Raw genomic sequence first — 19,038 nt, 5'->3', positions numbered from 1 at the left:
GGGCGGGACCTTGGCAGTATCAGAGGCCCAGCCCTGTCTTGGACGCTTCCAATTGCTCAGATCTTTGTAGTCTTTTTGTGCCAAAAGCTAGCAGAATTGGGTGTCTCACAATTGTTACTTGACAGTCTTATAAATTTGATCCCCCTAACCACACTTAAAGATATTTTAAACATATTTACAAGTGTATAACTTAGCCAGGAAGTGGTGGTTTATGCCTTTAATCAGGAGGCAGAGGCAGGTGGATCCCTCTTGAGTTTGAGGCCAGCCTGGTCTACAGAGCTAGTTCTAAGACAGGTTCCAAAGCTACAGAGAAACCCTGTCTCAAAAAACAAACAAGCAAACAAAAAAGCAAGCCTATCACGTAACACCTACATGCCATCTTCTCCTTTGGTCTTGCTTTTTGCTTTGGGCTTGTTTGGGTGTTTTGTTTTGTTTTGTTTTTCTGACATACTTTGGCATAACTGTGGCTGTCAGAGTTCTGCTTTCGTAGGGATGTAGTGGAGGCCACCTTGGACTGAGTCTATAGCACTGATACTAGGATGTCACTTCCTCTAAAACGTACTTTATCATCTTAGTTCATCAAATAGCACCTTAAAAATCGTATCGTACTAATCACTTCTAGTCTAGAGAACAGTATGTGAATATTCCCTGTATGACTTAATACTTAGTAGTCTTGGACATTTTGGATAGAAAAATAAAAACTTGACACAAAAAATAATGTGTAAAACTTTTATGACAGTTCCGCTCAAAATAATTGTGGAAGTTTAAATGGGAACGGCTGCATAGGCGCATATGTTTGAGTACTTGGTTCCCAGTTGGTGGAACTGTTTGAGAAGGATTAAGAGGTGTGGCCTTAGAGGAGGTGTGTCCCTGAGGGGCAAGCTTTGAAGTAGCAAAAGATCTCCACCATCCCCAGTTAGTTCTCTCCCTCCTTCCTGTTTGTGATAAAGTGTGTGTTCTCAGCTGTTCCCGCTGCCATGCCTTTGCTCTGTCTTGGATTCTAAGTCTCTGAAACCGCAAGCCCAATTAAAAGCTTGCTTTTGTAAGTTCCCTGGGTTTTTGTCACAGCAACAGAAAAGTATCTTCAGACAGTCACTCAAACCACAAACATCAGGGCATGGCTCAGTTTTATAGTCTTTGCCTAGCATTCCTGAAGCCATGGGTCCAGTCTCTAGAACCATATAAAATGGACATGGTGGCACATGTAATGTTAACGCTTAGGAAGTGGAGGCAGGAGGACGAGAAGTTCAGGGTCATCCTTGGCTATATAGGAAGTCCAAGGCCAGCCTGGGCTGTGAGACTGCCTTTGGGGGAGGACTGTAGTATAAATACACATAATCCAAAATTTACCGCCTTAATTTTTTTGAAGTTCACATTTTGGCAGTAAGTTATAGATATACGTCATATTCAGCCATAGGCACCTTTCATGTGAGGGGACTGTCTTTGTCATCATCATCATCGTTATTGTTTTGTCGTTATTTCATGTATTTGGCCTGCATGTGTATATCTGTGAGCCACACTCATGTTGGGTGGTCATGGAGGCTAGAAGAGAGGGTCAGATACCCCGGAACTGGACTTAATGGCTGCTGGGAATTGAACTCAAGTCCTCTGGAAGAGCAGTCAGTGCTGAGCTATCTCTCCAACCTCTAAAACTATCTTTTAACACAAGCTCCTTCCTCCCTGCCCCTTCCCAACTATCCCCTGGCTACCAGGAGCCTATAGTCTGTCTGTTCCTGTGAACCTGACTCCTGACTTTGGTATCCTTTAAGTTTGGCTTATTTCCCTTAGCATACTGTCCTCAGTTTATCCATATTGTAGTCCGTGTCCGAATCTCCTTCCTTTTCAATACCAACGAGTAGCAGTCCATTGAATATATTCAGTATAATATATTCAGTATAATAGGACATCCACGATCTGGTCCAGCCCCTCATGTCAGTTCTTGTAGGTATCTGCTGGGCAAGGAGCGTTCCTGGGACATACAGTAATTCTGTTTTTAATCACTCAAACAACTGCCATACTGTTTCCCCACATTTTGAATTTTTGACATTAACTGTCTCAATGAAATCTTTTTGTTGGTGTTTTGTTTTCCTAGAAGCCTTTATAAAAGGTTTTTAATGAAGATGGACCCTGGGCTCCAGAAGAGACAGGCTATGGGCCAGCTCTGCAGCCAACAATTGAATGTCTCAGTTAGGTGCTTCTCTGCAGAGAGAGGGTTGGGTGAGTGGGTTCAGAATCTGCTTACAACGTCTTCATCTTCTGGTTTAAATTTTGCCATTTCTCGGTCGACTGGCCACAACTCTGCCGCCATCAGCTGGTACTCAATCAGCTGAGCTGTTCAGAACTTCCGGAGTCCTCCCGGGACCCCTGAGCAGTAACCGTCAAATTCTGGCATTGACAGCCGAGGATGGCTTGCCTGACGCCGGGCTTCCCTGTGCCACCACAGCCATGCAGCCACGCCGTGTCCAGGGCCAGGAGCTGCTCTGGCCCCTCATCCCAGATCTCTCAGAGTTCATGCTTCCTGCCGGAGGCAATGGCATAGAGTAGGTTAGAGTCTCTCCCTTGTGGAAAGCAAACTATCTGACCAGTTTCTGCCTCCTGGTCCCATCAGTTAGAGATTCGCTGGCTTTCCTGAAAGAGTTTCACTCTTCCTTGTTAAATAATAATCTTTTCTCTTCGTAGAGAACAAATGTATATCCTTAAGTCGACTTGTTCTTTGGTCAGGTCTGCAACAGAACTACACTTGGAAAAATCACCCAGTGGATATATGGATTTGAGCAGGCATACATGAATGCATGTGTGTGACCAGCAAGCCTCAGGGATCTGCCCGTCTTTACTGCCCCAGTGCTGGGATTACGGGCGTACACTGCTGGTGTTTTATATAGGTGCTGGGGACCCAAACTTAGGTCCTCAGGCCTTGCAGTCCTCCACTTCCTGAGCTGTCTCCCCCAGCAGTGACCCATGTATTAGTAACATGCATCCATTAGTTGAGGACAAACCCTGCAGTTGTTCATTTGTAAGGTTTCCTCTAGAAAGTATCATCTGGTCCCCGGAACATTTTGACTGCCATTACTTTGGAATGGAGCCCACTTCGGCTATCAGGAATGGCTGCTCAGAGGGCTGTCCTTGCCCTTCCTCACTAGGGACCTCGTCTGTGGTTCCCACTGGAACCAGCGGGTCTCCTACTACTAATCCTATTCACATCCTCAGCACTTTCTGTGTTTCCCCACTTTGGAAAAAGTTACAATGCAAATTACCTTTAAGTGTCTTGGCATTTGCATAGTCTCAATGCCTCCCCTCCTGGAAAGCCTGTGTCCTTATTGTTATGGTTGGTAGCTGTCACTGTGGAATCTCCTCCCTCCCTTAGATTCAAAGAAAAAAAAGCTATATTAAGAAGATACTGTATTGTTCAAAATCAATAGTCTTATGCCTTTTAAAAATAGTGTTACTGAGGATTATACTCTTAAAGGCAGCTGGCAGTTTATGGCAGAAAATTGCTCAGGACTTCCCCTGGCTTCACTAAATGGGCCGCAGCTTAGCAACCTGGGACCATCCCTGTTTGGAGGGCCACTTTCAGCAGTCCTGGTGGAGTCTGTGCTTTGTGGATCTCCTTGTTCCTGGCCTGTCCCTGCAGAAGAGGTCTTGGGTTTCCCTCTCCGTGGTGTTTAAAGGACGACGGTGCACACCCGGGGAGGGATTGCATCCATCTTGTATTATCCCGGGTGGAGGAAAAGGGCCATTTCTCTTCCCTTATCTGTTTATGATGCGGTATGTTCCAAACCCATCACATCAGCCACAGTTATGGCAGACTTAATTCCCTGTGATGGGGACTCCAGCACCGAGGTCTAGCTGCGTTTCATGCCACATTACACGGAATCTAGATCTGCCTCGCTCCACTTGTCCAGGCTCGCTCTTAACTGGCACAGATTTCTTGGATTTGTTTCTTAAAACAGGCAGTTCTTTGGTTTCTTCCCAGTGTCAAGGCTCAGGCACACATACAGTGCATGTGGCTGGTTTAGCTGAGAGGCCTTCCTGTGTAAACATACAGGGACTGAGAGACACCTAGAGAAATTGTGCTTAAAGAGGTGGAACCGGGGCTGGAGTCCTTTAATACCTGTGTTTTGTTGCGTTATTTTACGGTGGGATAGAAAAGAGAGGGAAATGTTGACATTGTATCTTAGCCGATTCTGGGACAAACTTAGGTTTTGCTTTCTCTAACACTGTGGCATTCTCTCAAGTCATTTGCTTGGAAGTTAGATTTCTTAGTGTTTGGGGTGTCAGGTCCCGTGTTCATGTCCCATCCCGTGGTGTGACATGTGTTGTCGTCATCATCATCATTGTTCTCGTCCCCCACCCCCACCTGCGTCCACTGCCGCCTGCTAGTCCAGCCCTGGGTTTTCTGCTCCCGTGCCTGGCTGCCTGGACTTGCCTCTCCAAGGACAGCCGTGCTCACTGTGGCCTCTTGTGTACCATTTTTATGGAGGGGGTTCCTCTCCTTCAACACTGATCAGGAACTCTGTCACTTCCTGATCCTGGCTCCCCGTGGCCTCCCAGGAAAAGGAAAGCCGTCACCCACAGCAATCACTCACTGCCCTTTTGCCCCAAGCACCAAATTCTGTGGTGTGTCCCAACTGCCTGTTGGTCTCCCTAGTCCAGCGCCTCTCCATGTCACCTGAGGCAGGGCCAGCCTCTTCCTGCTGGAGCTTCCCTGGCCTCAGCCTAGACTCGCTCTTGGTTCTCTCTCCTCATCAGGTACCCTACCACCTCATCTCTGGCCTCTGCAGCCCACCGCACACACCATACATAACCTCTTTCCATTTTCACTATGTGAATATGTGTGTTTCCGTTTCTTCAGATAAAGGAACCTGTTATCTATCACTCTACAGAGTCTTGGGGCGAATTCATACCCAGGACTGAGGAAATTTAAGATCTTCACCTGCTTGTCTGCTCCAGGATGCTGTGCCTGGGACTGACTTAGAACAGAGACATCTGTCAAGGGACTGTCAGTCCATAGCTCCTGAGGTCAGGACTCTGAGAGGAACTAAGCTGAGTGTCTGGACAGAAACCTCATTCCTACAGCCTCCGAGGTAGTTCTTCATAATTCGGTACCCAGGGCATCTGCCTCTCACACTCATGGACACCGAGTCCTTCTCTGGTCCCTAGGGAGACAGGCCTCTCAGGCCCACTGTCAGAATCCCGTCAGAAACTGCAATACTTAGCCACTTAATACATAGGACTCAGTGACATAACCTAATGTACAGCAATGGAATTGCCTTGGTTAGAGGCAGAACCAGCCAGGAGGTACATTACAGCCTGTTACCCTGTCCTTGCTGTTCTGGTAAGGTCTAGGCAATTTCTGCTCAGCTTTGCATCCAGATAGATGTACTCTACTGGCTCCACAGGGAAGACATGGCTGACCTACCCGGCCCGCGGCCAGCAGGAGAGCATCCTCCACTAAGGCCACCACCAGGGAAAGCAGTGAGATTCACAGCGTGACCAGTTCCTTGGCCTGGAGAGATAGGAAACATTATTATGTTCTTCCGATTTGGGGAGAGGAGGTCTCATTCTGCAGCCCTGGCTGGGGTGTCCTTGTAAACATCTTTGGGCCTTTCCCAGTATTAAGTTCTAGCAGCTCCAGCAGGTTAGTAAGGGGCAAGTGTGGAGAGGGACCTGGCACTCACGACAGCATGACTGTGAAGGCCTCAAGGTGCCAGCCTTATCTAGACCAGAGCACAGGCTGAGACGAAACTCAGCCTTCTGAAAACCCTGCTATTGCCCAGGTACCCTCTGGTCAACATAGGCCATACCAGACAGTATAATACTGATAACCTTTCCCAATAAGGAACGCTGGGACAAGCAGTTAGTGCCTTCCAATGCCTGGACCTGCACCCGCCCGTAGATCTACCTGGCCCCATGGTTAACTGTGACTCGCAGAAGTAATAAGCCTAATACGGTTGACTTTATTTAATTAATAATGATCCTGTTCTGTTTCCCCCGTGCTCATAAAATACCCTGCAGGTTGGCAAAAAACACTCATAATATTGATCAGAAGTCAGGCCAGATATTTATTTTGTCTTTGCTCCATGAGTATAAATTCTCGTCTGTTGTCTCCCGCTCCCTGCATGTGGGATTTACAGTGGCCAGTTTCTTAAAAGCTTTCAGTAATTAAGGAATAAATATCCATCGGTCTTTGTTAGCCATCCCCAGTGCAGTGGCCTGACCCCCTAGCAACGCAGCTCAGGAGAAGGCATGCATGTGAGCAGGGGTTGGTGCTCAGCTAGCACTGGGCCTGGGCTTGCCCTGCAGGGAGGGAGCCCCCCTCTTTCCCAAACATATTGTTCCAGCCCTGTCTTCCATGCCTCCTCTCCCAGTTCCTGTTTGGCTTGAGGCAGGAAGCACTTTGCAAATTCCTTGCTGCTAGCCCTTTCTTTTCTCTTCTCCCTCTCTGTCCTTCCTCTCCTCATCTGTCACCAGCTCAGGACCATGTGTGGCTCCTCCAGTTTCACCTCCCCACCCCAAGGGCATTCATGCCTCCAGGATGACCTATAAAAATCTTTACTGAAAAATCCCCTTGCTGGCTTTAGGAAGAAAAGAGGTTTCCAGAAGGAGCAATGTGATGTGACATGTGCACACACAGAATTACTCCTTGTTCTTCTATCATTCGTGGGGAAGGTTCAGAGTGAGCTCTGAAGGCTTCACAGCGAGTAAACTTCTGGGAAAAGCCCTTGGCGCTCCAGAGCCTCCAGTGCTTGGTGAGGTCTGAAGGCTGCGGACCATACCACTGAGGGACAGCTAATCAGGCCAGCCCAGAAACACTATCACCAGGCAGGACTGCAGGCTCCCGGGAGGACCAGGGGTTGTCTGGCCACCCACCCCCGCGTCTGTGTTTTAGTGACGCATCTCCTAGACATCCTCAGGACAGTGCTGAAAGCCAGTCAGAAGCTCCGTGAAAAACTTTTTCTTTCTGGGAATCAACCCATTAACCTTCTTAGCCCTTGGCAGTGTGCTGAGCCCTCCCCGCCAGACCCAAAACACAGCTGGCGACAGTTAGTTAACAGGGCTCTGTCTTTGCAGAAGGAGCTGAGGAGGGAGCATCTGGGCAGCAAGAATGGAGAGGGGTAAGACTCAGGCCCCGGGTAGAACTCAGTTGTTTGCCTCGCAGATGCCATGCTGGGTTCAGTCCCCAGCCCTACATAAAAGAAACCTGGCGGTGCACTCCAGCACTGCCAGCCTTCAGGAGGTCAAGGTGTGTAGTGAGCCTCAGGCTGGCTTCGGCTTTATGAAGCTCTGTCTCACAAAAACAAAAGACAGAAAGGACCCCTTCTCTAAGAAAGGTGCCCCATGCACAGTCTGACCTCTTCCTCTCCCAGACCTCCCCCTTACCCACCCCAGGGTCTCACCCTACACTTTTCTATTCTCTGGGGTCAAGGATTTGCCTGGTCACAGGCGAGATGGCGGGACACTCATAGGATTTCGGCCTCAGATGGTGACTTCGGTCCCCACAACTGTAGTCTCCTTTCTCATTGTACCTTTTCTGAAAGTTGAGGGTAGGGCTGAGCAGCTTGTCAGTGCATCCTCTGCGGTGGCAGAGACTCTAGATCTGCTGTGTCCTTAATGGGGGCAGCTGGAAGCCTCCCGACCCTGGGCCTGGGCTGCCTAACATTCCGCCCCACCCGGCCCTGGGTCGTCTGGTTCCAGCATCCGTCCATGCTCGTGGCTCGTTCAGCTCTAAATAAACGAAGAGATGCTGCAGAGGGCTTAAGTCTTAGTGGATGGCTGGAACAAATAACCTCAGGCTGAGGAGTTTGTTTGGGGAAAGGAGTGTGGGAACTGGGGACAGGACCCAGGGTGTCCCACATTCTAGCTATTAAACTGCATTCCAAGCTAGAGAGAACAGTTGGTAAAGCCTTAGAAATGTACTGCTCAGGGTTAGAGGTTGAGAATTTCAGGATCAAGGTGCTAACAGATTGGATGTCTGGCGAGGGTACAGCATCTGACCCACAGGTGACATTCAGTTCTGCGTCTTCACACTGTGAAAGGAACAAGCCAGCTTTGGGGCATCTTAGATAAGACACCAATCTGCCTTCCGACTTAATCATCTCCCCAAAAACCCAGCTCATAAGACCGTTATCTTGGGGCTTGTGTGATGGAGGAGGGTCATCTCAAGTGACTTCAAGTAACGAGTTCAGGGGTGGGGGACACTCGCAGAGCATACCAGTCAGAGTATTGTGGCAGTGACCTCATGAGCTCATAGAGGGAGCTGCTGCCAACTTTTCACTTGCTGAGGAGGACACCAAACCTAGATGCCAGTGTTGGGCAGCTGGAAGTGTGGGGAGTGCCTACATCCCAGGACACATCTTCAGTCACCTGAGGACAGACAAGTCCCAGTCATTGCCATCCTAGCCATCCATGGTGTTGTCACTGCTTTGCCCTGATAACAAGCCTTGCTGTGAATGCTCCTGCTGGGGTCTGCCAGCACTAAACACAGGGGACTCATGGAAAGACTAGACCCAAGAGTTCAGCATAGAGTGCAGAGCAGCCTGCACACAGTAGGAGGACTCATGAGAAGACAAGACCCCAAGGGTCCATCATGGACCCCAGTGCAGCCTGCACACAGTGAAGAGCTCCTGGCCCAGGTCTCCACAGAAGTAGTTAAGTCTTTTGTACACTCTAACTTCACATTTTCCCTCCTACATGGCAGTGATGCTGTCTGTCTCAGTCCCCATCCTGAGATCTGATGGATTTCACCTCAAGTCTGGTGCCACGGGGTCAGTGGTCCTGCATCTGTGTGACCTTTCTATGCCCTCTACTCACAGAAGGCTGTGGTCCATGAAGTCAGTCTTGATTTTTTCGAGACAGGGTTTCTCTGTAGCTTTGGAACCTGTCCTGAAACTAGTTCTTGTAGACTCACAGAGCTCCGCCTGCCTCTGCCTCCCGAGTGCTGGGATTAAAGGCGTGCGCCACCACCGCCAGGCTCATGAAGTCCGTCTTATTCCCTCCCACGCCCCCCACTCACCACTTTGGGGAATCCCTTGGCGTTCCATGTTACCAGCTGCCGGTCTGACTGGCAGTGAGACGTGACCCAGGTGTATTGGTTAGGGCTGCTATTGCTGTGACAAAACACCATGACCAAAGCAACTTGAGGGGGAGAGTGTGTGACTTAAACTTCCACATATAGTCCTGCACTGAAGGAAGCTATGGCAAGAATTCAAACAGAGCTGGAACCTGGAGGCAGGAGCTGATGCAGGGGCCATGGAGCAGTGCTGCTCACGGGCTTGCTTCCCAAGACTTGCTCAAATGTTTTCTTATAGAACCCAGAACCACTAGCACAGGGTGGCTTCACCCACATTTGCTTAGCCCCTTCCCACTCCATATCAATCACTGGTTTTAAAAAAAAAAAACCCACAGGCTTACCTGCAGCAGCCCCTCTTATGGGGGCGTGTTCTCATAAGGCTCCCGCTCTGAGGGCTCTAGCTTGTCAAGTTGTCATAAAACTAGCCAGGACACTAGGCAGCTGTTTCTGTGCTGGCACCTGGGCACTCAGCCAGGTCACCACTCCTTAAGGTCAGGAATGGCAGTGCCCATCCATCAAGCTATAGCATCAGAATCCTTGGCTGAGCCCAGTAGACACTGAGACACCTGCAGGGCTTCTAGCTCTGCCACCCAGTCCTACCCATTCTCTAAACCCAAGGCTTGTGTCTGGTCAGTGATAGCCTGTTGCTTAAACACCAGAAGGAGGCAGGGGGCCATTCCCTGTATCTCCTGAAAACGTCTGTTCTTTGTGTTTTTAGGGATGGGGTCGGTGTCTGTCTTCTGACATATTACTACCCCCCTCCCTCTCTGCAGTTGATTTATTTAAAGGTGTGTCAGCACCAAGACCTGATGAGGAGCTGGCCCCTCCTCCCTGCTGATGGCAGCCGTGCCAATAATTCATTTTTTAGCTCATTAGCTAACAGAGGCTGTGAGCAGTGGTCCTCCAGGGCATTGGAATGAGGAGAGGTGATCTACTGCCAGCTCCGCTGCTCTTGAACTGGCCTTCCTTGGGGACAATGAAACGCATGGCCAAGGGACCCGAGCATAACAATTGGAGTCGCTGCGCCTTGGCACTGTGGTTTCCTAGGGTGGCGATGCTGACAGAATGGAACCAAAACTGTTATCAGAGTGTCCCCTCTCACTGGTGAGAGCTGTGGAGAAGGATGGCTAAGCCGCCATAGCCGAAGATCATATGCAGGGTGCAGGGGCTGGAAGTGCATGGTGGATAGGACTGTTGTCTGGGGAGGTCTCTCTTCCTGGCTTGCATGACCTTTCTGCTGCGCATGGACCCCAGCCATGTGAGTTTGCAGATCTTTCTCAAGGACCACATTTAACCTTATCTACTCCCGAAAGACCTTGTCTCCAAATGAAGCCACACACGCGAACTTGGCGTCAACCAGTTTGGACCATGACAACAAAGCACCTTAGGCTTCTCAGACCTGTGCATACACACACCCCAAACTTAGCTTCTCAGACCTGTGCATACACACACCCCAAACTTAGCCCCAGCCACACTGACAACCATGGGATCTTTTGAATTAGCCAAGACCCTTTACCCTGGATGTCTGGGGCCTCCACACCTTCAAGGGACTCACCAAACGCCTGGACAAGAGCTGCTCAGAATGATGAGTTCTGGGGCTCTTATAGTGACAGGCAGCCACAGATTAGAAACCCCCAACACACCACAGGTGTCTTTGCTTGCCCATCACATGACACCACACTGGTCCATGCTACGTGCCTGACCATAACTGACCCTGGGTGGTTAGAGGTAGGTTTTCTCCAGTTTGCTGCCATGAAAGGGCTACTGTGGCCAGCGTGGAAGCCACATGGGTGGTCTTAGGTCTGGACAGCCCTGACTTCACTAAGTGTCACCGGGCCCATTTTAGAGATGGCAAAACAAGTGTCTGAGGAGGGGAAGGTGAGAAGAAGAGCGAGTGCTGAGACACTGAGATCTCCAGGAAGAAGAGAACGCAGCCTCACAGCACAGCATCATTGGGGTTCCTTTTCCCTCAGCCATTGGGGAAAGCTCACCAAGTCACATATTGGGGTGCACTTGTTAGGGTAGGCAGTGGTCTCACACACAGACACACACACACACACACAAAAAAAAAACAGATTCTGAGCAGCAGAGAGAACTTGAGAGTTGATGGGAACAACTGAATTCATACCCATAAGCCTCCATTGCCCTGGACCAGGCTCTATTTCTATACAAAAAGGACTTCAGCTTAAAAAGGTGATATCTGATGCAGCCATGAAGCTCTAGTGAGCTCGAAGGCCAGAGGACCCAGCAGTCAGCATCGCAGGGTTCTATGTTTTAAAGCTACACCGCGAGCGGGTCTAGGGCTCGTCCTTGGTGGAGGCAGGGATCTATGCTCAGTCTTTGGCTGGGTATTTGAATATTAAAATGAAATTTTAATCATTGCAGTTAAGACCAGAGTTCTGATGTGAAGTTCCCCCGTTACCCCTGAATGATCTGGCAATGACTTTTAAAACCAACTGGAGCAGAATAAGACAGTCTGATTTTAATGCCTACCCAAAAATGAGAGTTAGCAGATTGGAAATTGGAGGTCTGGACGTCTCCTACACCATTAGCCCTTCTCATTTAATTCATGTCTTGCTCTTTCTCCTTTCTGATTTATGAACTACATCAACAAACGTGTAACATATTATAAACAAGCTCTTAAAATAGAACCAGGACCACTGGGGTTTAGGTCTTGCATTTCCTGGATGTCCCCCACCTTTCTGCCTAAGTAAAGGGTGTGTGTAAGGGCTTTGCTGCAGTTCTGGGAGTCAGTTTATCTCCACCGAAGCCAAGTGTTTGTCCTGGAAATCTCTGAATGAAGAGTCAGGGGTCACTTGGGGGTCACTCACTTGTACCAGGAAGTGAAGCAAAACTAATCCAGATTTACTCCTGGAAGAATCTGTTTGCCTAAGTATTTAAAAACAGATTAGGGCTAACCTGACACTAGGTCACCAGGCGCAATGTAAACACTGTGCAGAGGTGTGAACGAGGCCTTTCTTCTGGGCCTCGGAAGCAGAAATGTAATGAGTTTTCTTTCTGGAGGGTTGGGGGAAGGCCCTTGATTCCTTCATGCGGCTGCTAGCTGTGTGTTCTGATTATTGCAGGGAGAGGCTCCGGGTTTCAGGAGTCATTGTGAGTCAGTGTCTTACTGAATCTGAGATAATTAGTCTCTGTGTGTGGGGTTTGCTTGCTCTCTTCATCATCCTCCTGAAAAAGCCGAGCTCGGTCCTCAGGCACACACCACAGGCTGCTGGGAAAATTCTAAAGGCTACTCATGAAATAGTAGATCCTCTTTAAACACACACACACTCTCTAAGCACACGCACATGCACACACACACATGCACACGCACATGCACACACACACAAACACACACACACGCAGATGCGCACATACACTGCCCCTTTTCCTAGCAATGAGCTCAGTCAGGAGGACTGTGGAGTTCAATGTCTGATCCTTCCTCTCTGTTGTTTTGTTTTGGAGGAGCCAGCAATGTTTAACCTTGCTCTCCCAGAGCATAAAGGCAGCTCACTGGAGCCTCTCACTGTGTACCCATGACTGGCCCGGAACTCACAGGCCCACCTGCCTCTGCCTCCCAAGTGCTGGGATGAAAGGTGTGCACCACCATGCCCAACAAGCCTGCCTTGATTGATATAAACACCGCCTCCTAGGAGGTTTGCTTTCCTCCTTTCTCCTCCACTCCGCCCCTCCTCCTCAGCTCTGCAGTGCTCCCCAAATGATAGACCCTGGGAGTGGGAGCTGCGTCCCTGAACCTCCTAGACCCCGGCTGTGCTGGAGGCTGGGGACCAGGCACCATGGTGCCCGTCACATCTCTCCACACTGCAGAGCCTTCCAGTCTCACCTGCCCTCTGTCCCTAGCTTTGCTCCAGCCTTAGAGGTTGCCCACCTTTTCTCTCTGAGATCGGGCCCTGGAACACTTTTCTCCAGAGATCAGCATTCCGCCCCCCTCCCCTTAAGCCTTCCACAAGTCTCCAAAGAGATGACATATTCCTGTGTGAACCTTCAGTGTCCCCTTCGTCTGAAGAGTGGGAGATCCTTGGGGAGTCACACGTGTCTTCATCTGGGGGTGTGGGTGAGTCAAGAGCAAAGGACACCAGTCCCCTCAGATGACGCCTCTGCTGCCCCACCTCTGTCTCTTGCCAGCCTTAGAGCATAGGGACAGCTCACCTTTCTTTTAGGTCAGTATAAGCAAGTCTTGCTGGGGGTTGGGAAGTCCTCTTCCTTCCTTGCTCAAAGAAAGCCCAAGCCTTTGAGCTATGAAGCCTCTGTTTGCATTGCACTGATGCAGGCCCCCAGGCCATGAGCAGTGGGTAGGCTGTTCTTTCATCAGAGGTTCTGACTCTGGAACCCCTGGAACCGTAGGGAACGCTGCAGGCAGCAAGGATACCACTTCCAGAAACCACGAATAAAGGTTTCCCCAAGGGGGTTTTATCCCAAAAGCAGACTTTCCTGTTCCCTTCCCAGTCCTCCTAACCATGGGTGGCTGCCAGAGCAGGGGTTCCAGCCTCTCTGTTCCAAAGCCCAGTCCTGAGTGTGCCTATCTTCTGACTCTTGTAGGGAAGAAAAGGAACGATGGATCCGGGCCAAGTATGAACAGAAACTCTTCCTGGCCCCACTGCCATGTACAGAGTTCTCCTTGGGCCAGCAACTGCTGCGTGCCACGGCGGAGGAAGACCTGCGGACTGTCATCCTGCTCCTGGCGCACGGGTCCCGGGATGAGGTGAATGAGACCTGCGGGGAAGGCGATGGACGTACAGCATTGCACCTGGCCTGCCGCAAGGGCAGCGTGGTCCTGGCTCAGCTGCTAATCTGGGTAGGTGGAGCCACTGTGGGGTCAGAATGCATCGTGCTACTGGCATCTCCTTCCTGTACAAGGCTGCCATGCCTGAGAGCTGACCCTCATAGGATTGGAGCCTTACATCTGGGCTTACCTGCAGGAGGGCATGGAACAGCAGGGGAAGCTGGGTGCAGGGCGGAAAGGAAACTGGCGCATTTGCTCAGTGCTCATTTCTGGTGTCTTTCTGGTGGCCCCTCGGGTCAGACATTCTGCAGGGAGAGATACGGGGCTTGTTTCTCAATGTCATCGTCTTGCAGGCAAGGGCAGGGGCATGAATAACTTGAATGGCTTCTAGGCGGCCCCTTGCCAAACCTTGGAATCTTTACTCCCTGTTATGAGAGAGTGAAGGTACGGGCCCTAGGCACCGAGGTCTGATATGTGGGAGCTGTCACCCAGCCTCTCTCGCACTGCTTTAATAACTTTCTTCTCAGGAAAAACAAAATTTTATTTCACTTAAATTTGAATTTGAACTTTTTAAGAAGCTGAAATTGTAACATGGTTGTAGAGAGAGGTCCTGCCTGTCCTGCCTGTGTGTGCTGAGCTGGGGATGCCCTAGTGCCATGTCCCCAGACAGCTTCCTAAACACCTCTTAGGAACGTCTGCCACTCAGACCCTGGGGCCTCTCGTGTGTGTGTGTGTGTGTGTGTGTGTGTGTGTGTGTGTGTGTGTGTGAGAGAGAGAGAGAGAGAGAGAGAGAGAGAGAGAGAGAGAGAGAGAGAAGAAGGAGGAGGAGGAGGAGGAGGGAGAGAGGGAGGAAGAGAAGGAAGAAGGGAGGGAGGAGGAAAGGAAAGGAGGGAGGGAAGGAGGGAGGGAGGGAGGGAAGGAGGGAGGGAGGACGTGTGCACACACCAAGAGAGCACCTCAAGTGTTCTTCACGCGTTATCCACTTCAGGTTTTCTTGTTGCTGTTCATTTGTTGAGACAGGTTTGTTTGAATCTCCAACTCAGAGCACGCCTAAGGCTGCTTAAGACCTGGTAGCCACATTTTCCATGAGATACCTCTCACACCCTCCTCAAACCCAGGAGTGCTTTGCTCAGATTAAATCTGGCTTTATTAATTGGGTTTGATTGGTTTGTTACATCGACGGCGATGGATTCCCATTAACCAGGGATTCAAAAATTATCAAGGTTATCTGTCTCATTGCCTTAACCTGGCCAAGTAGACAGGCTGGCCAGCATGCCCCCGGGGCCACTGCTCCACCTCCCCAGGGACTGGGATTACAAGCTTGCACCACCACACTCAGATTTTTGTATTCAATATAGTTTAAGGGATGGTGCTCAAGCCCTCTAAATTGTGAGGTTAGCTATTTGCTGACTGAGATATCTTACCCCAGTTTCTTCCTGTTTTTAATCCACATATTGGAGTACAGTGGAGAATGAGAAGATGCAGGTTAAGTCAGGGTAATTGGTATTCGTCCTCACCCTCGCTGCCATTAAATGACGGTTGTGTTTGGTGTGCTTGCACTGCGGCAGCAACACTGCAGAGCACAGATACTGTGCTGTCGCAGCCCTGGAAGCTACAGACAGACTTCAGAACACCCGAAGGGCTCCTTTCCCACAAGGCTTTGCTCCTCAGCTAACAGCTAGGACCTTGCTGTGGCCCCATGTGGTTGGTCTCTTGTGTAAGCATGCATCCTGGTGTCTGGTTCCTTTCTCAGCTCAGCAGATGGAGCCCCAGTCTAAAGTACTGGTGGCTCTTTAAGACTTAAGCTTGGTAATTTGGGGGGCATAGCCTACCCGCACACATCTCCTTCTCACGTTTTCCAGAAGCTCTTGATTGCAGTGTTACATGTTCCTTGTGTGTCGGGAACCCCGCCATACACTGATTTACTTGAACATATGTGAACCTGTCCTTATCAATGAGCAAAAAAACTTAAAAGCTTGTGTGTGCGCGTGTGCTATGTTTATGAGTTGTTGCTTTTTAACTTTTTAAAGATTTATTTATTTTAATTCACGTGTATGTACATAAGTATCTGCCAGTGCCCGGAGGGCCAGAAATGGGTGTCAAATTCCCTGGAGCTGCAGTGACAGATAGAAGTGAGCCATGCAGTCTGGGTGCTAGGATCCAAATTCACACCCTCCGGAATAGCAGTAGATGTACTTAACTGCTCAACCATCCCTTCAGCAGTGACTTTATTTTATTTTTAGGTGTGTCCAGGCACCTATAGGGGCCAAAAATGGGTACCATAAATGAGTTACAGACAGTGTGAACCACCCAACCCAGCTACCAGGAATTCAGTTCAGGTCCCCTACGGTGACTCTACGCCATCGCTGCAGCCCGTTACTTTATTTTTGCAGACTGGGGACAGAACCCACAGCTCTGTGAACTCTAGGCAAGACTGCAGCACTGAGTCTCCATGCAGTTTCGTAGACTACATGGCCGAGTGAACTGGCTAGGCTAATCTTCAGGGCTTCCCTGGGCTACTGAGAAAGATTCAGCAAAGATAAACCTCTCCTCACTAGCTCTGCCAGTGACAGCTTTGGAACAAAATGTGCTCTAACCGAGGATGGAGAAACTGAATTAGGCTCGTGTGTTTAGGTGTTACGTAGCTTTTATGAGTCACGCTTTGGAGTAAGTTTTGATAGTGTAGGAAGATGTTCAAAGTCCAGTTCAGTAAGAGAAAAAAAGCACAAATGATTAGAAAGGACCGAGAGTATAGCTTACTGGTATATTCTCAGTTAGCATGTGCCAAGCCCTGGACCCCACCTCCAGTACTAAAGAATGGGAAGCGCACATACAGAAATAACAAACTATTGGCAGGAATTTTCCTCTCTTGTGCTCACATGTGTCTCTTATGTGTTTTCTGTTGTGAAACTGAGATGCCTCTGAGATCTTTTTAAAAATATTTATCTTTAGTGTGTGCGTGTGCATGCATGCATGCATGCACACACACACATATATACACGTGGCACAGCAGTCCTGCAGAGATCAGAGGGTAGCTTGCAAAAGTTGATTCTCTCTCTCAACACTGTAAGTTCTATAGATCAAACTCAGATCTCAGTCTTGACAAGGACTCTTACCCCCTGAGCCATTCTTCTGCCCTTGCCCATTTATATACAACTGGAAAGGTAAAACGAAGAGCAAGGTTAAAGCCCTCTTTGCCCTGCTTGTGTGATATAAATACGGGTGGGGTGCTTCTCCTAACAGGGCAGATACAGATCCTGATCTAAACAACATGTGGACATTCGGTTTTCTGTTCCTCTCCGTCCCAGATGTCTCCACCGCAGCTCAATCCACGTGTCAGAGCTGATGGTGTGACCTACCCCTGCCTGCCCTCAGCTCCCCACAGACACTAACTCGTTCTCTGTTGCCTCTACAGTACGGGGTGGACGTCATGGCTCGAGACGCCCACGGGAACACAGCACTGGCCTATGCCCGGCAGGCCTCCAGCCAGGAGTGCATTGACGTGCTGCTCCAGTATGGCTGCCCCGATGAGCGCTTTGTGCTCATGGCTACCCCCAACCTGTCCAGGAAGAGCAACAGCAGGAACAACAGCAGCGGGAGGGCGCCCAGCATCATCTGAGCTCAGCCAACACTGCGCCTGGGATCCCATGCCCACCTGCTCCGGGAGTCACAGCATGTGAGTTCCTCAGTCCCTCCCTCTTCCTGGTGGTCACTTCCACCCACCTGCCACTCACACACCCCACATGAAGTCTCCAAACCTGGACATCCTCAAGGGGAGAAGAGGAGGATGGAGGCCACAGAACCGAACCCTTTTCCCACACTCCGGAAGCAATGCAGGAGGGACTGACAACCTCCCGACTTTGAGGATAGCACACGACGAGGGACCCCTGTTCCACTGACCTGGAACCGGGGGGAGGGGTAGCAAGGAGAAGGGGCAGCTTCCCCTAACTGGCAGTTAAGCACATCAGTACATTTCACCTCGACCAAAAGGAGGCTTGGATTTCACATCTTCTCTGGGGAGCTTGACGGCATAAATCAGAAGCCAGCACAGTTTGTCAGGTCTGAAGCCCCTATGATGGTAGGTGTCAAATCAGTTGTAGCTAATCTGTCCAGGGAGAATACTGGCTTCATTACACTTGTATAGTCGAGTTCCTCCAGCATTACCGCTGTTTAATAGGACGTGATTAGTCATCACCGGGAAGAAGGCGTATTAGCCGAGGAGGTAGTTACATGGCACGCTCCGGTGATTGCCACGATGTGATTGCTGTGCGCTTAGAAGCATCATATTATCCCAGACATGTCTCTCCAGCCCTTGGAGCCCTCCTTTCTAAATTCACTGTCATAATTTAGTATCTGTTTAATTTTTCAGTCCAAAGAGAGGAAATCAGTTGCTGGGTATTATTTGACTGCAATCTCCTTCCTTGGTGCAAAAACAAAATGGAAAATAAATAAATAAATAAGAATAACTGGGAAATTCGAAAAGAAATCATGAATCCAGCTGGAAATAGCTTTTCAAGTATGCTCCAAAACTAAGTAAAAACATAAAATGCTATGGTTTTTTTTTTCTAAGAGAGATTTTCTGTCCTTTGGCCACAGTGGATGTATCTGGCCTCAGTCACTCCCAATCCACAAAGTCTGAGTTACCCAGGTTTCTGTCGTAGAGAAGATGTGTGAAAATCTATTTGAATAAAAGAAGTTGATAAATATGCATTGATTTTTGTGCAGACAAATGGCAGCTCTGTTAATTTCTAAGTTGAGCTGGATGGGCACCAGTATTGTGCAACCAGCTGAGATCGGAGGGTGACAGATCAGTGCAATGAGCAGTGCCCCCAGCAGCAAGCACTTCCGGGAGTGTGGCGTGCAGCTCTTGAAAAGGCGCTTATCAGAACAAGATGGTGGGACGATTCGCTTATTAAAGCCAGGAAGCGAAGGGGGACGAGTGGGAAGGAGCCTGTGAGCCCACATCCCGAAGGCAGGATGGAGAGCCGAGGCCACTCTTCCCAACCAAAAGCGAGGGGCTGTGGCACGAAGGGGTGCTTGTCGGCACCCTGTGAGCAGCTGCCCACCATCCTGGCACAGCTGGCTCCTAAGAGCCTGCAGACTCTGTGTGCTCCGTCCCGTCTGTTTCTAACGTGTGACTGATTTGCCTTCGTGGGCCACAGGGTGCATCAGACACCAGCCACCTTCAGCACGGTGGTCAAGAACACCAAACTGTGACACTATT

At 49.7% G+C, this 19,038-nt stretch overlaps 1 protein-coding gene across 8 annotated transcripts in view; it reads left to right on the top strand.

Annotated features, from left to right (window-relative positions):
* The window catches only part of Agap1 (ArfGAP with GTPase domain, ankyrin repeat and PH domain 1), a 448,779-nt gene extending 430,261 nt beyond the window's left edge, over positions 1 to 18,518 (top strand). For all 8 annotated transcript variants that reach the window (XM_075951804.1, XM_075951805.1, XM_075951802.1 and 5 more), the window contains 2 exons: positions 13,631 to 13,886; positions 17,230 to 18,518. In XM_075951804.1, the coding sequence (XP_075807919.1) occupies positions 13,631 to 13,886; positions 17,230 to 17,433 (460 nt within the window). In that variant the 3' untranslated portion in view covers positions 17,434 to 18,518. The remainder of the gene's footprint in view (positions 1 to 13,630; positions 13,887 to 17,229) is intronic.
* The last annotated feature ends 520 nt before the right edge of the window (positions 18,519 to 19,038 follow it).

The sequence above is a fragment of the Microtus pennsylvanicus genome, chromosome 17, assembly GCF_037038515.1.
Source record: "Microtus pennsylvanicus isolate mMicPen1 chromosome 17, mMicPen1.hap1, whole genome shotgun sequence".
Taxonomy (NCBI): Eukaryota; Metazoa; Chordata; class Mammalia; order Rodentia; family Cricetidae; genus Microtus; species Microtus pennsylvanicus.
Note: the sequence above shows the minus strand (reverse complement) of the source record. Positions and strands in the feature narration are given on the sequence as shown.